Genomic DNA, 17,782 nt, shown 5'->3' with positions numbered 1-17,782 from the left:
TAAGGTAAAGAGAAGGACAACAAAATAAACAGCAAGGTTGTACAAAGATTTGCTTTCCTCAGAAACTCATTTGCTTCCAAGAACTATCCCAGAAGATCAAAACAATCCTTGCTCAGTTACAAGTTACTACAAAAATTAGCAATCCTAAAAAAATGCAATTACTACTGTTGTCACTCATCCCAATACTAATATGCACAAAATTAAATGCTCGCTGTTTGTGGTAGGCTATCAAAATAGTTTAGAGCTTTACTGACGTTTTACTGTCAAAGTCTGAAAAATTACAAATCCCAAACTAAGAGGTTTTCCACCTTCACTAAGGAAACTTCCAGCTGTGGAAAGCAGAGGTGCACAAATGCCATAACAGGAAAATATCCTGGGGTTCAGATAAGAGAAATATATTTTCTGGAAAGGACTCCACATTCAAATTCAAAATTGTTTCTGAGCAGTAAATTCAAAGCTTTAAACTGAAAGTGGTAATCGAGTCTAGCCAGCTCTTCAGCTTCAAGTCAGGATAATGTGCACTGATAGTATAATTTACTGCTTAAAATGTTTTGAATGCTTTTAGTGTGACATTATTTTTACAATTCATTAATAAATAATGAAAAAGTGAAATCAATTAGTTTTGAAATTTCGCTTCTGTAACACTTTCCATCAAAAAATAGAATACAAAAAACTGCTGATGCAACTCTTAGCTAACTACTGAAATCTCTAGAAGTTGCAACATGTAGATGTTTTACATAGCCTTTGCAAGATGAGGAGTAAAAACCACAGGAGGCTCCAATTTAAGCTCAGGAAGAACGTATTTATTTGGTATCTGTCATACTAAATAACACGTGATTATGTTCTTTAACTCATCACAATGAAAACAAACAAGAGGCAAAACTGTTTTCCCACAACTTGGGTAGAATATCTCAGAGAATAAGTTCTATCTATAAAAGATATTTACATAATTTAGCTGTTACCTTAATGTAACTCTTTTTAATCAGGCTAATTTCTAAAGCAAGGAAAAAAAAAAAAGGAATATCTGTTACCTACCTACAGGCTTTAGTAACTTGGCTGAAGTTGGATTGTCCTTTACAAATGCAGTCATCCTCTATTTTCAAGACTGACCTATTTATTACTTTTTTAGATATTGGCATAGTAGAGTGGCAACAATTTAAACAGAAACAGATAACCTCATTGTACATGTATAATTCTTAGCAGCTCTATGTGAATTGAAGAAAACTGTTTCAAGAAAAAGATTAGCCTTACTGACAGTAAAGAATTCCACCAGAACTGCACTTAAGTTAAATATGTACTAAGAAAAAAACTAATCGTTTTTCCCCTACAAAAGAAACTTCCTTAGGCCAACTGCTTGCAGATTAACAGACAAGCTCCACAAGTCAGGAAGCGTTTTGCTTGCAGTCAAAATATTCCAACTACTTTTGCATCCAAGGACAAACAAAATCTGTTTGATATGTTAACACAACATGTCTGATTACTTTAGTTTCCCATGAGTGGCCAAGGTCCCAGCTCCAGTTCCTGAGAATGACTGTTTAATCAAGAATCACCAACAAGCCCCTACCCCTCCCACATGCATTTCCAGGTCTGCATGACTAAACCCAGGAGAGCTTACAGAGAGTAAGTCACTTACAAAATGACTCTGCTGGAAACAAGGCTGCCTAGACAGGAAAAAGGTTTTTTTAATAGAGTCATACAATTGCTCAGGTTGGAAAAGATCTTAAAGACCATCAAGTACAACCGAGACCTAACCATGCTACCCTAACTCTAACAACCCTCTGCTAAATCATGTCCCTGAGCACCACATCCACACAGTTTTTTGTTTTTTAAACACACCCAGGGATGGTGACTCAACCACCTCCCTGGGAAGCCGATTCCAGTGCTTAACCACCCTTTCTGTAAAAAAGTTTTTCCTGATATCCAACCTAAACTTGCCCTGGCACAACTTGAGGCCATTTCCCTTCATCCTGTCACCAGTGAGAAGAGACCAACCTCTCACTTGCTGTAAGCACCCTTCAGATACTGGAAGAGAGCAATAAGGTCTCCCCTCAGCCTCCTTTTCCCCAGACTACACAGCCCCAGTTCCTTCAGTCACTAAGCCAAGCCCTCTCTCTTTTCACAAATTGCATGCATACACAAATTTGATCCTCTTGAACCAGAAAAGGAACAAGAAAGCTAGATTATTAGATCTAAATTGCTTGAAATAAGAGGCCAAGAACGTACCTGCATTGGAAGAGGCCATTCACAGATTCTACAATTAACTTGACAGAAGTAGCACAGTACCAGTACACACTTGAAATCTAAAACAGTATTTCTGAGGTAATTTCATGAGGAAAAAAATGACCCACAAACACTGAAATCTTTCCACATTTAAGAGAAAAACAGACCATTTTTTGAATTCAAACAGAGTATTTCTATTAACCAAAATATTCCTCTACCATTCAAAATAGCAACTATTAAAGGAAGATTCTAATCTGAACAAATGCAAGTGAAAAAAGACATTATTGAAAGACCCTTGGGTTGAGCTGACACACACCTTGCAGTCAAACAGGAACAAAAACATATCAAATGGCAGTTTTATAAAATTGCTACACAATAAGGCACACAGATAAGTAACACAAATATGCCCAATACTGAGTTGCTAAGATATTTTAGCTTCATATTTAACAAAGTTCTTATTAGGAACTGAAACTATTTATAAAGACTCTCATTCAGAGTACATTTACATAATCTTTACATGTTCTCTAACAATACTGTTAAAAACAAAAACAAAACAACACAAAACACTAACAAGAAATATCCCTGAGATTAATTTCATTAGGAGTAAACTCCTCCAAAACTAAGTACATTTGTATCACCTATAATTGTAACCAAAATGTGCTAATTAAGTTTGACACCAAACATTATTTCGTGAATCTTTTGCGAGAATCATCTCTTTGATTGAGATTCCCTACATCAGGCAAGACTGCATACCTAAAAACATCAATCATTTTTCTATAGATTAGAACAGCAAGCATTCCTAAAGTCTTCATGCTATAATCGGATACAACTGCTATTATAAGATAAGATAGTGTTTTAAGAATGATAGTTTAAGAAATTACTTTTTCCCCCTTCTAGACTTACTCAACACCATTGGTTTCTGACCTTGCTTTACATTCACTGTAATTGCAATAACTTCAGCTACAGATAGAAAACTGAAGGCAGCAACATTATCAGATCGCAATGTGATTATCACACTCCAGTTTTCAAGCCAGCTTTTGACATAAAAAATCGCCAGTACACCACAACACCCTTGGTATTTTGTCACGCTATGCACCAGAAATTGTTTTATCAGCTCTTCAGGCATGAGATGCACTTTGCTTAAGCAGCAAGGACTATTCTCTTGCTAAAAATAAGAGAGGTTTACAGAATTTTAAACTGCGCTTATAAAAATTATTATTATTGAGAGAAGTACTGAGTAGAAATAAAGTTTGCATAACCATAGTGTTGAAAAACACCCCAGCTAATAACTTCTTCCCTCTGATAGGAGTCAGAGTTAAGACCACAGAACCGCTGTACGAACTGAGATGCTCCATCCCCTACAACACCAATCTACTATTTAAGAGCACACAAGCCTGGTCACTTCTTGCAGTCTATTCACTTTACATTCTCAACCTACCACTACTGCGGGATTAGGTATGTTACAGATAAATCCTTGTCTACTCCCTGTAGCATCTTTTCACAGACACATGAACTCTCGAGTTTGCCCACACCCCTCCTGCCTGCACTGCGTTTCTGCAGTCTCACTGGGAATTGATTGCTGTTGGTTTTTTTGTTTTTTTTTTTTGTTTTTTCCTTCTGGCCAAGCAGAGGAAGACTACACTTATAAAGGACAATGCAGCTTTAACCAAGTTTTGAAAGCCTGTAGATAGGCAACAAACATGCCTTTACTTTTTTCTTGCTTTAGAAAATGATCTGATTAAAAAGGTAACACCTAAATTCTCTATTCTATCTAGGTCAGGGTACATTAAGGAAGATAAAGCCATCCTTGAGCACTTCAGGGGAAGAATCTGTCCATAACTTTAACAGAGTTGTAAGGACTTCTACAATTTCTGTAGACTGAAATGAAATGCAGCAAGTACTTCTCTTGCAACCAGTTCCTGTTTGCCTAGAGGAAACTGTGCTGGACTTGGTGATGATCCTCGAATAGTTCTCTACCAACTTGTGATGTTCTATGATTCTGTGAACTGTTTACAGTGATCACTCACATGCTTACTATGCCAAGGTAGATGACCTGACCCTCAGGTGCAATAGCAATAATGGCCTCAATAATGGCTATCTTAGAGTGGAGCAAACTCATTAAAAATACAATTTTAGTTAGTTAGTGACTATCGAATACTCATGCTTAAATTATACAACACCAGATTTCTGGCAACTTTGGAACTGTAACTGCAGATATTAAAATGAGCTAGTTTTGAACCAAAATTCACTCTAAACACAGGTCTGTTGCACAAAGCATGAGATCAAACAGACAATGCGTTCTAACTTTTATTGGTGTTTTTGTTTGTTTGTTTTACTAACAACTAACCCTCAAATACACCAGCTGTGTTGAGCCTATGTATTTACAGATAAGTATAGGTTAGGCTGTGTTTTATTTTTATTTTATTTTATTAGTGCTGTAGAGCTGTTTTTTCACACTGAAGTAAGAGGAGCATTTATGGCTGTTAGCACTAATACTACATTGTATGCATTACAAGTAACTTTACTGCATTCCATACATGTCTTTGCCAAGTGTCATTCCATTTTCTCTATAGAAAACTACAGGAGGTAAAGAGGCAGCACAAATGTCATCAAAAATGGTCTGGAAATGACAGAATTCACTGTTATACACAATTCCATCACAAACTAGTGGAATAACTTCAGGTTATACACTAAAATTCACTGGAAAAGGCTGCCCAGGGAGGTTGTAGAGTCTCATTTCCTGGAGATATTCAAGACCCACCTAGACACCTACTTACGTGACCTGGTGTAGGGAACCTGCTTTGGCAGGGGAGTTGGATTCGATGATCTCTGGAGGTCCCTTCCAACCCCTATGATTCTGTGATTTTGTGAAAACGCAAGTGCAGTTCTAAAAATTATTTATTTTTTTGAAGGGAACTGTCTGTTAACACCTTCTGTTGAGATACTTCTCCCACTGGGAATTGCCAGCAGAAAGAATGTATCATCAAAAGTCAGGACAGTTTGCTCAACAAATGCCAGCATTCTCCACAATTTATCTCCATCTACTCCCTAAGAGCAGCATTTATTTGATCTGGAATTTGTTGACAGAATGCTCATATGTAGAACAAAACAAATGATTCCTTTAAACTGCCATCATTCTAAAGTTAAAAAGTTTCTGTCCTTCACTACTTAAGTAAAGGAAGAAAGGTAAATAAGTTAACTCTTTCTGCTTCTTCCTCAAGCATCCTCTACAGCATGTATAAATTCTACTCTACGTAACTTTCACCATCCACTCCTTTTATTTTTTTCCTTACAATCCCTTTGACTACTCAAGTAATTCACAGTACTTTTATACTTCCACAGGCAATGCCTGAAAGAAAGCAAGCAGAGAGTAGGTTCAAATTCAATTTCAAGACAACCAGAAACACTGTAGAAAATTTAATAGTTTGGAACTTAATTTTTTTGTTTGTTTTCTTTTTCCCAGTTTGTGTGGCTGTGGATGTTCATGCTCTTTAACAGAAAGTACAAAACAAGGTGTTTTGTTTTAAAAAGCAGTATTCTAAATGAATGTCATTAGTATTTCAAAATTTTACTTTAAGAGGTAGGCTATTTAATCTCTTTTCTCGAGCTTAGCAACTCATTGGGATTTCTTCCAAAAAATGTTACATTTCTCACCTAATTATTTTAACAAATGAGGGGATATTCATTCTACCAGTAAGAAATCTCTCTCTATATCAGTCACTTAAATGGAAATGTATTAAAGTTGAGGCAGGAAGGGGAGGGTAGGGAGAAGGGGGAGAGGGAAAAGCGGATGGAAGTGTTGTATTTTGCTGATTTTTGTGGTTTTCCTTTTTATCTGACACTTAAAGGTGGTTGTGAAGTGAATTTCAATGTACCAGACTACTACATAAGTTCTATACAATTACAAAGGGAATGCTGCACAGATTATTGTTATGCAGCTCACTGTATATTAATAAGCATCACTAAAGCTTTAATACCAACACTACAAAGTTCAGTCAAGAATGTTTTTCAACTGTGAAGATGAACATCTGTTCTTTTTAACGAGGTAGTAAGACTGGATAGAGCATATGCTAAACAAATACAAGCAAGTTAATCCTGTCAATTTAACATTAAGTTATCACCAAAATTTAGCATTCTATTCTTCTTCCCTAAAGAGCGAGTAGAAAAAAAATCAAATTGCTTTTGTCCATCTGCTGCTGCTGACTGAGTTGGTGTTATTAGGCCGGAAAGAGGCAGGATCAGCTGAATCATCCCTTTAGGTGGCTGTTCTATTAAATATTTCATTTTAACATGAACCAAAGATCTAGTGTTAATCACACACATACTGAGTACATGCCTGGAAGTAACCTCAAGAGGTTATGCAATGCACTTCTCTGCTGGAAACAGCATGAAACACATGAACTAAGACAGCGGCTCACCAGGCAGAGGCCTTGCTTGCACTGCATACTTTAATCAGCTACCTGCTTTTCCAAAGATAAGGCAGCTCCTGTGAATACTTCAAGAGAATACGGGAGCAGAACAAGACATTTCATTCTTAGAAAATCCATGGGAAAAGCCTCATGAAAGGGTGAGCTACAGCCTTCTTGGTGGAGAACCTAAGAGCACCTCTCTCAACCCTCTCCACCTGTGTTGCTCTCGTGAATGCTGCCTAGTTTTGATGAGACTCATTAAGAATTGTTCTGGACATGGAATAGCCACTGCAATTATTTTATCTCAATTATAAAAAAAAATAAGCTTCAAGTTGCCCAGAAAAAAGGACAGATTTTCTACTACCTCCTCAGGGCATTTATGAAATAAAGATCCAATGACATTCAATGAAATTAACAGATAAAGAAAAGATACCAAGTAGTTATTTCTATCAAAAGAATAGGATCTCTGTATAGAACAGAGATCAAGTAGAGGATTTTGCAAACAGCAACACTTCAGACTACACAGTACTTTGTCAAGTATTTCAAGCCCAGCCTCACTTAAAACAAAAAATGCATTTCATACGTTTCAATTAGCTCAGTCAGCATAACCTAACAATCTTCAGAACATTAATCTTGTACTTTATTCTCTGTGCTAACAAAGGACACATTTGAAGTTTCACCTACCTTCACTGCTCTTGACATTTAAGACAAAGCTTGAAGTGAACAAAAAAATCCGAAAGTATGGGAGCACCAATGCAGGGCATAATTACTACGGACAAATAACTAGTGAAAACTGTGTATAAGTAAAAATTGCATCTAATAATGTTAAAGAATTGCTCTAATTCATCAACTGATATAGCTACCTTAATAGAAGCACTAATACCTAGTGTAATTTTTAAAAAAGGAGAAGCTAATGGATTCACAATAGATTAGGTATTTGCAGGAAATGATGAAGTCAGAATTACTATTATGCAAATCAAGGCTGTCACCAAGCTGTACAGAACTCAGACAGAAAAGCAAGCATACCTTACCAGGAGAGATTTGAACTGCAAGACTTAAACTGTTCTCATTTGTGGCACAGAGTCTTAAGCAGGACATCAATGTCAGATCAGGCTAAACAATAGCCACAGAAAAAGTACTTTCATGAAAGTACTGTAAAAATCAAGATAAATCAGGATGCAGTACAAATCTCTAGAAGACAGAATTGCTACATACTCTCATACATACAATCATCTAAGGAACTACATCATTCCACCACAGTTCCCATTAGTGAAATATTTCAGTTCTACCTACTTACAAGAATCATTTTACAGTGCATCTAAATTCAGTGATGCAAATATCACTGCCAGAAGTTTAAATTATGTCAGTAGAACTTTACTGTATTTGCACTGGAAGTCAAAACCGAGTAGTAACTTAGTATTCTCTTGGATAAACTCATGAGCTGCATTATCAAGCGCACACGACGGAAGTGTCAACACTTCTAAGGTCACTAAAGTACTACCAATTGAATACTAAGAGGCTATGCCTTGGCATACCCTCGAATAGCATTCAGGTATCAACTATGATACAGCAATTCAAAGATAAGTTCAGTAAAATAACTTCTGAAGTTGACTGAATGTCTACTGCCTGCAGGTAACACAAACCAAGACTGTGTATGAGTGCGGGTACCATAAACTTATTTTTCAGACCAGCAAACAGAAATACACTTTGTCAAAGAATTAGATCTCTGGAGAATTAGTCTTGTTTGCTTAACCAGATGCACTTCACAGTCCTAAGAAGCAGCATTTTTCAAAGAAATTAGAATGATTGATGCACTCCAAGATAGGCAACATCAAGAACAGCAAGTAGAAAAGAGGAGACTCAAGAGATTAAAGATATCAATTTAGCGCAACATTTATTTTCTCAGAATTGCTCAGGATTCTTTTTTTTTCTTCTTTTTTTTTTTTTTTAAACCTCCAAATGCAAAACCATTACCAGATAGCTAAAGTTAAGGACAAAGTTCCTAAAATATAATTTTTCCAGTTTTCTTTAAGTTCATAAAGAATGTAATAATTTAAAAGTTTGATTCCTTTTTTTTTTTCCTCTCCACTGAGATGCTACAGAGATAACCCTACAAAAATAAACATGCTGTGGGAATTCTGATAAGTAATGTGTTTCACTGCTTCAGAAAACCAAGAAACAAATAAACATTGTGTGATTCTGAGAGTCCAGAGGAGCAAAAAGATACATAGAAAGTAATAACTGCATGCGCCTCTGATCATTCTAAATGCACTCCGTAAGAACGCTCAGCTTTGCTTTATGAAGCCTTTATAAAAATACAGAGCACTGGGCTTTTAAAAGAAATCTAATGCAGTTACATATTTCTGCTGAACAGGAAGTTTTGTTAGGAAAGGCTTACAATCTTAATTTCTACTTTCAAGCTTTATCACATCTCAAATCATGAGCCACTTCTATTTTTCCAGCCACAACTCTACTGTAATTGCTCATTCCTTCTCCTGCAGCAATAATGCTACTTCAGATCTAAAAGCCCTTCCATAGTGACTGAGAAACAACAAATCCAGTGAAATTATGAATTAAGAGTCCAATTCATTGGGTGCTGTACCAGAAGCCTGAAAGCCTAAGCTGGGTCCCAGCTGTCCAATTTCCTGTTACATTTTACCCTAAAATTCTGCTTCAGTTCTATAAGGATAGCAAATATCATAACACAAAGTTGTATCACCTCAGTGATACGTCTACCAGCAGTTTGGAGATCCAAGGAAACCAAATGACATAGTAAAACCTGCAGCCTTGAAAACTTCACACACTTTCCAAAAGACATTCTCCTCCCCAAGGTTACTATGGCCCAGAAAGTTTCTAGCTGCATTAGCTATTCACCTTGCCAGTAAAATAGCTACAAGAGAGAAAAAAAGATTTCATTCTAAGATTCATTTTCATAATTTACAGAGATTCAATGCAATTATACTTCAGATATTCAGGAACAATAATGGTTATACCGATCTGTTGCTTTGTAGAAATGCAATACAAGTGACAATGCTTCAAACAGGAGACACATGCAATCAACTTGCTTTTATGAGTTATCACTGTGTAACTATTAATTTAAGAAGCACGCTATCCTACATATTATGAAGAATTCAGTCAGCTTTATCTGTGTAGGATTAACTAGCCATAAGTCCTTGCCTTTTTAAGAGTCGTGCATCACACTGTACCATCACTTTGGCCTCATTTCACTCCAACACATTCAGAGGTCAGTTGATTTTCTTCATAAAGAAGAGGGAGATTTTTCCCCATTGAAAGCAAGCTGTATGAGCACTAATGATAGTCATGTGAAATAGGAGTTGAAAGAGGTGATAAGAAATATGGTGCATTTATAGAAACGGAAATGTGATAAGATTAATGTATGCTACAACCAAAGTACATTTCGTTTTTCAACTACTCCTCTACATGAACTGGTAGTCAGTGAACGTTTTCTTATTAATAGTTAATCACAGAGTTGCACTGGCATGACACTACTATGGGATTTTTAGAGGCTTTACTGATGCACCTTACTTAAAACAGGAAAATCTGTTCAAATTGCAGAAGAGTACACATGTGGATAGAAACTTCATTCAGCATACAAATGCCAACAAACCAAATACCTGTTACACACACACACACAAAAATAGCACAGTTTGAGTTCAGTAGATTCACAGAATAGATAAAAACCAGAATCATTTAGGCTAGACAGAATTTCTCAAGTTCAATTGCTCCAGTCTCCCACCTAAAGCACTGTCAACTGTACAATTTGATGCTTGGTCTGGAAAACTGAAAGCTTTGCTCTGAATAATGCAAACAGAACTCCAGGCATTGCTAAGGTGCCCTGCATTCAGAATGGAAAAAGAGCAGGTAAAGAAGTACTTGACAAGAAAAAAAAAAACAAAAAACACAACAACCAAATAAAAACAATTTGATGTTTGAGTATGAAGGGAAAGAAAACGGAAACCAATCAACTAGGCTTCCTTCTGTATTTGAACAATTCAAAGGAAAAAGTATTTTTAATGGAAATAAAGTCACAAGTTTAAAATAGGATTTTCTTATAGCTTTACAGATTTCACTGAATTGCTTGAATTTTATGGTATACATCTACAGCAAAACTATCCAGATGCTCTAACAAACATTTCATCAGAAATTGCACGGACTCACATATTCAGGCTTTGAGCTATTTTGATCAAAGAATAACAGTTGCAAGCTCTTCTCACAAAGGCCAAAGAATAGAAGTTACAGAAAGCAAGTTTTACATGCCTCATATGAAAATTTCAGCCATTTGCTTATATAACCATCTTCTTTTACTGCTGAAAAGAATGGGGGGAAATGAACAGATGCTGACATTCAGAACGACTGAAATTTTCAGATATTTACTGACAAAATGATGAACAACTCAATTTTTCTCCTTCCTGTGAACTGAGTTTGCAACGTGAAAAACACACAAAAAAACAAACAAACAACAAGATTATAGTCCTTTCTGTTTGAAACTAAAATGTCCTAGCCATAGTTTAGTCAGTGTGGAAGGTACCTAACACTTACTCTACTAGTATCCCCTTTATTTTCAAGGCCTTCCAGTGGAAGCAGTCTTACTTTTAGAATTCTTTCCATCATGAGAGAAACTGAGAGGCAAGCTGCAAATGATATTTTTTTTTTTTTCAGATATGAAGTACCAATAAAAATACCACGTTCATGTTGGCAGGCAATCAAAACATGACTTACTTGATACACTGTCCTAGTTTTGCTGTCGAGAAACTGAAGCATAGAAAACTAAATATCTAGTTTAAGATGGAGTAGTTAAACAGCAGGTTTCCTTCAAATTATCTGCTTTAGCTTCAAAGCTTATCCTACTTCCTATCACAGTCATCTGAGCTTATCTGTTTGTTTTCAAGTCCAGAGCCCTGTAAAATTAACAATGTAAAATCTGAGGAGATAACATCCTGAAGACAGACAAATTCTGAAGAGCTTTTTTTTCACCTTTCTCAAATTTGTTTACAGTTTAAATGCTAATATGTTCAGGTCATGCTTGACTTCTAGAGGGACTCTTAAATGAAAGAGGAACAGTAACTGACAACATAGAAGTAGACATCATTGTCCATTGACACTGAAAGCCACCAGGGTGCAATGCAGTGGAGTCTGCCCAATTGCACTGTGCTGTACATTAGACCTAGAGCCTCATTAGGAGGCTTCGAGTATATGCTGGGAAACCAAAACACAGACAATTATTATGGATGAAACTTCTTAGATCCTCTGGACTATGTGTCCTGGTTTCATGGTTCAAATACATCCAGGAAAGAAATAAAGATGAATGTTTTGCAGCTCTCTATCTAACATATTTGGAACAGAAGATCAAAAGGTGATAACAACACTAAAACCAGCTGGATGGTTTACGTGTGGAGAGGAGAAGTCAGTATCCACAACGACAAGTGCTGCTATCAAAAACTTATGCTGACTATTGAAATTTGACATCAATAAACAGTGAGAAAGTTGTTCCTTGCAGGGAATGCAACCAAAAAAAAAAAAAAAGTAAGCCTGAGACTGAAATGCCACACAAAGACCAAGCCACTAGCCAAGACTCAAAACACTTCAACCACATGGAGTGAGTGCCCTTCAGCCAACACAATGAGCTCAGAAGAACAAGTAGATCACAGTGAGCAGATAATTGTGTTTGCAAGATAAGTAAATTTAAGTTTTTAATGCCACTCAAGTGTGTTTCTACTCTTGTTCCTATCTCATCATTCAATCTTCTCTGTGAAACAGAAAACAAAATTAAACTCCTCAATTACTTTTGAGGGATCCCAATACCAGAAAGAATGTTCATGCTGGCTGGGTATTCTATGTCAAGTGCAGTGGGTCCAATATCTGATAGCTCTTCAGGTTTGTATTCTACTAAGCCACACACTAACTTTTCTCAACATAAAACAAATGAACCAGGATCTTCCTTTATAGCCAAAAACAGAATGAAAGGAAGAACAATCATACCAATAGCTCAAAACATTTCTTTCTATTAAAGATAATATTCAACTAACAGCAGCCTGCTTCACAAACATTTGCTTCTAAGTCTCCTACCTAAGTTTGAATTAGAAATATTTCTGAATAACTCTGGAAGTGAAATCAAGATGGGCAGTGAGCACTCAGACTGTCACCTCGATGACACACAAGCTTACAGAAGCTAAAAGTAGTCTCTCCTCTTGGTGCTTTTAGGAATTCCTCCGCCTCTTAAGACTGCTGTTTATGGGCATGCAGTGGCAAAGTTCTGTCTTCAGTACATTAACTCCACGATGCTCTCCTCTGAATTTAACTGATTAAGATCAGGGACAAAATGTTAATGAAGTGGTAATTGTCCTTCCAGTCTAATTGGTTAAACACACATTCTGCACTTAAGTATTTCCACTTGCACAACTGGATGCAGAGAGCTTAATACTATATTGGTGTTATTTTGTCCTTACTTGCCTCTGACAAATATACAAAAACAGTGTATGTCTATCAACAGATTTTCATTCTTTAGAAAAAGTTTTAGTTCCGATGTTACGGTCACTGTACCAATAGTAGAGATAACAGTATTAGTGAAAGAAAAATGCATTTTTATGTACAAATACTTGCAGAGTCCTCATAATTAAGAGTGAGATATGAACATGATTAAGAAAATTCGTGCTCACATGAATCTTTTTCAAACAATACTGGTTTTGAAGTTAAAATGACTGAATTGAAAATTGCTCAAATGCAGAGAACAAGTTCTATAAAGAGGTTAGGTCATTAATTACTCAGGACTGTAGTACTGATTTCTTTACATATTAATGAAACCAGAAACAGGTTAGTGCATTAATTTATTTAAGAACATTTGATATACTTAATAACATCTTAAAAAAAAAAACAAAAAGAAAAAAAGGAACTTGCAATTGTTCCTCCAAAATTGATCATACCACCTATTTGCAATAGAAAGGATCTGAAAGCCTGATAAGATGTATATACTTGATATGCAAGGAAAACATTAATACCCAACTCCTACCTGCTGGTAGGCAACAAATGAAGCATTATCCTTCCTTTACTTCTATATATTCATAACAGAAGAAAATGCAGATTGACTTTCCTTCCACTTTTAGGATTTAGTTCCCAATGAATATCTCCTTAGTGACTCACAGTCTTTCTACTGCACATCTCATTTCATAAGACACACTTCTACAGCTCTAGAAAGTGGCTCCCACTGTAATGAATCCTTGCATAAAAGGTATTGTCAGTAAAAACCTTGGTGAGTAAGTTACCCTATGGGTCAACAAGAACTTTGTCGTTATTTTTATCCATCAGCGCTAGGGTGAAAAACAGCTTCTGCAAGTTTCACTCCTTCCCAAAGGCTGTTCTTTCTAGGTTTCGCTAGGTAGAAACTGAGAGGTTGGTTTTACATTTCAAGTTTACCTGAATCCATCCCTCTGCCCACACCTCTCCCTCCTCCCAAAGAGTAAGCAACCACAGAAGATACAACTTCTGCAGCACTTATGACTTACTATGCTAACCCATCAGGCTAAACAATAGGCTTTAAAACATTTCTTCCAAATCTAAAAGTCGGTACTGAGGACACTCATCTTCAACAAGGAACTCAAATATTGCAACCTGTGTGAAACTTCTTCCCTTCAGAAATAAATTTTCTGTCACTAATTACGCTGCTTCCTCTCACAGTAACTCTGTTGCTTCCCTCAGGATCCTGCTGGACTTATCTTGATTATTTGAAAAACAATTCACACTCAGAGAAATCACAGGTGTAGTCACAGCAAAGTGCCAGTAAACAGGTTTTTAATCAAGTCATCATTAGCCAACCTGCAATGTCGTATCACCCTAAACTACCTGCAAGCAAGCTCTAAATCCTTGCATTTTGTTCTCTCCCACCAACCCCAGTCCTTCCCTCAAGTTTCTTTTTGTTCCCTCATCTATTCTACCAATATTAGAATACCTAACAACTGTAACACCACATACCCTCCCTTTTCCATTTAAATGGAACACCTCACCTTTTAAAGAACTAAAATTTATTAACTGTACTTTCAAATATGGCACTGAGAGTATTGCGTGGTCACTACAGTTTTATGTTGAGACCTTGAGAGCTCATAACATTACAGCATCATACAAGTTATTACTTCAGTTCAGCCTCTGATTTAATCCTGAAGTTCTACCTTCTCAACTTGTAAAAGACAACCCTTTTAATACAATTAACCTTAGACAGGATGCTGATGTTACAGAAGGAAACAAACAAAACAATATCTACTTGCAGAGAAATATAAGTACAAGGAATAAGAGAATTATGAGATTTACCTGCAGTTTAAAGAGGATTAACTCAATTTTTCTAGCAAGATGGCCTAAGCCTTTTCCAAAAAGGTCAGAGTTCATGCAGCCTCAGGACAGCAGAGATTTCAACTCATTCTACTCTGCTAAGAAGTACAGTTTAGGCAATAGTAGCATAGATTAATGAGTCTACAAGGCACCTTCTTTTAAAATGAAGTTGAAACACATGTGTTATTAGATGGCTTGGATAGTACCATATGGATATGATACCATATGGCTACAAACACATGGCAGTCTTTAGCATACAGAAAGAAGTGGGGTTACTGTTGGTTTATTCCATAAATTCAGTCTGCTCACCTCAGTTGCTTGCAAACCATCAGTGAGATACCACTTCTTCACCTCCTAGCATCCCACTTGAAGCCAATGTTTGCAACACAGAAGTAGTAGAAGTAACACAGAAGTGGTAATAAGTAACCACAGTATTGTGACATTTCTCTCAAGAGTAAGGCCAACAAAAAAAACACAACAAAAACAAAGGAACATGAAATTTTAGAATTCCACTGGATAAAGCAGTATAGTGAAAAAGATCTCAGACCAAGCGTCTCTTTAGATGCATAGTCAGCTGCCACAAATCGTCAGTGCATTGGTAGCTCTCTACAAAATGCATATATTAGATTGAGATGATGGGAACTAAGCAGCCATACCTCTCATAATACGAACACAACTTGGACTGATGTGGAATAAGTAGAAAAGTCAAGCCACCTGTCAACAGCACACAGGCCTTCTTCCCCTTCTGCATACCTGGTTCCCACAACATGTTTGAGCAACTTCAACAGCTGAATGAAGGCATCTCTTTTCAGAACAGGAAAGGATACAGTCTTAATGCTCCAGTCTGGGTCCCGATGGCCAGTATTTTCTGAACAGGATCAAATGCCAGGGCTGAAGGTTGATAGGGGAAACCATGGCGTACAGTCTAACAAGTCAGTGCACCGTAGCAATGATGGAACAAGCAGTAGACCAAAAATAAACAGAATCAATATCATATGTTAGGGAATGAAATTCAGTGTCAATGACAATTAAGGAACCATAGTGTTTTAATAACAGACTAACTGCTGTCTTATAAGAAAAAACTATAAAAAAAAAAAAAACATACATATTTTTACATCAATCCAGTCACTCACTTGCTGAAACTTAATGTTAATTTTGCATTATCACTGTACAAAGACTGTATCAGCAAGGCATTTTATTTTTTCATCTACTTTCTTCTCTGATTATTCCTATTTTCAGCCCTAACAAAGGCACTAAACAATTAAAGCCTGAGTTGTTCCTAGGAAGTTTGGAAACAAAGCCAGATCTGCCATCAGAACTGCTACAAATTACCACCCTCGCTTTTCAGAGAATTGCCTCAATCTCACTCCGACAGGCCCCATATGACAGTGCAACCTCTCAACACCTTCCCAAAAAAACCCAGCAACCCAGCCTCCACACATTTCTCAACCTCTGCTTCCATCCAAAATTAATGAATCCAAAAAACCTCCTGAAATCAGACAAAAACAAAATCCCCACCCTTCAAAACAAAGCAAGAACCCTTTAACCAAGGAATTAAAATCAATAAATAAATAAAAATGAAGCTATTCACACATTTAGGTTTCTGATTGGCCAAGACTAATTTGGTAATTGACCAAGCAATAACTCCACTGCAGTTCTCTGGCTGCAATCAATCAGAATCAAGAACAATAGGAACACCACCTATTCTTCCTTCCTTCACAGGTGTACAGTGCGAGCCACACAAACAGCAGCTTTTCCATTTCAAAACCTTCACTGAAAGCAGCCAGTTATTTAGGACCACATCAATGCATAGCAAACTTCTGCTATGTTTCTTTTCTTCAGCCAAGTTGCAAATACAGCCCACAACTCTTAGTATTTCACACAGTGAATAAAGCCTGCGTGGTAACAGCTCTGCTCTTTTCCACGTCCTTCAAGACCAACTTGTAAAAGTGGCAGCAGCGCCTGCAATACCACAAAAAGCAAAGAGGAGAAACCGCAAACAAGCTCAGCCATATCACGCTTGGCCACGGGTGCACTGTGAAGATAAAAAAAAAGGGTATTGATATTCAAATCAGTTCTTATTCCTCTAGGTACAGCTGCTGGATTAATTCGCTGCATCATTTTCCAAAGCGTGCAGCCACCAACTGCAGTTCTTGTATCGCACACAAGCAAATAAGGGGAAAAAAAAAAAAGAGGAACTTTTCTTCCGTCTCAGGAGAACACTTGCAACAGCAGCATCGGCCGCTCGGCAAGACGCTGCTGCGAAACCGCCACGAACGTCCACAGTCTTTTCCAGGCGCGAAGGAACGGCACGAAAGCGCTTCCAAACAGCACAGAGCTAAACAGCCTACGGGCCCGTTGGCAGCGCCTTACTACGGGGCGCACTGAGCCGGGCAGCGCTCCTATCCGCAGCCATCCCGCGGTAACACCGAGACCACACGCATCACGCAGCCCGAAAGGCGACGGCCCCCGGAGCTCTCCGGGAGCGACGGCTGCGGGAAGTCGCCCCGCGCACACGCACCCGCCGCCCCTTTCCTTCCTCTCTCCCTCCCGACACGAGCCCGGCGCAGCGGCGGGAGCTCGGCACCCGACCGGGGCCCGCAGAGCAGCGCCGTTCACCTTGCAGAGCTGGAAGTGCTCGGACTGGAGCGTCTCCTGGATGTCGCTCTCCCGGTTCCCCGCCTGCTGCTGCTGCGAGGCGGACGACGCCGAGGCGGCGGACGAGACCGCCGTCAGCCCGTCCAGCACCTTCCTGATGTTAAATTTCCTCATGGCTCTCGGCGTCGGCGCTCCCCGCTCCGCTGGCCTCGCCGCTC

The 17,782-nt window shown here is 37.9% G+C and overlaps 1 protein-coding gene across 6 annotated transcripts in view; it reads right to left on the bottom strand.

The window, feature by feature from the left end:
- STXBP5 (syntaxin binding protein 5) overlaps positions 1-17,776 on the bottom strand; it is a 104,242-nt gene extending 86,466 nt beyond the window's left edge. For all 6 annotated transcript variants that reach the window (XM_010707153.1, XM_010707155.1, XM_010707158.1 and 3 more), the window contains exons 1-2: positions 17,586-17,776; positions 15,794-15,891 (exon numbers count right to left, since the gene is read on the bottom strand). In XM_010707153.1, coding sequence (XP_010705455.1) covers positions 15,794-15,891; positions 17,586-17,738 — 251 coding nt within the window. In that variant the 5' untranslated portion in view covers positions 17,739-17,776. The remainder of the gene's footprint in view (positions 1-15,793; positions 15,892-17,585) is intronic.
- Positions 17,777-17,782: the final 6 nt, after the last annotated feature.

The sequence above is a fragment of the Meleagris gallopavo genome, chromosome 2 (genome assembly GCF_000146605.3).
Source record: "Meleagris gallopavo isolate NT-WF06-2002-E0010 breed Aviagen turkey brand Nicholas breeding stock chromosome 2, Turkey_5.1, whole genome shotgun sequence".
In the NCBI taxonomy this organism is placed as follows: domain Eukaryota; kingdom Metazoa; phylum Chordata; class Aves; order Galliformes; family Phasianidae; genus Meleagris; species Meleagris gallopavo.
This window is presented reverse-complemented; position numbering and strand designations above follow the sequence as displayed.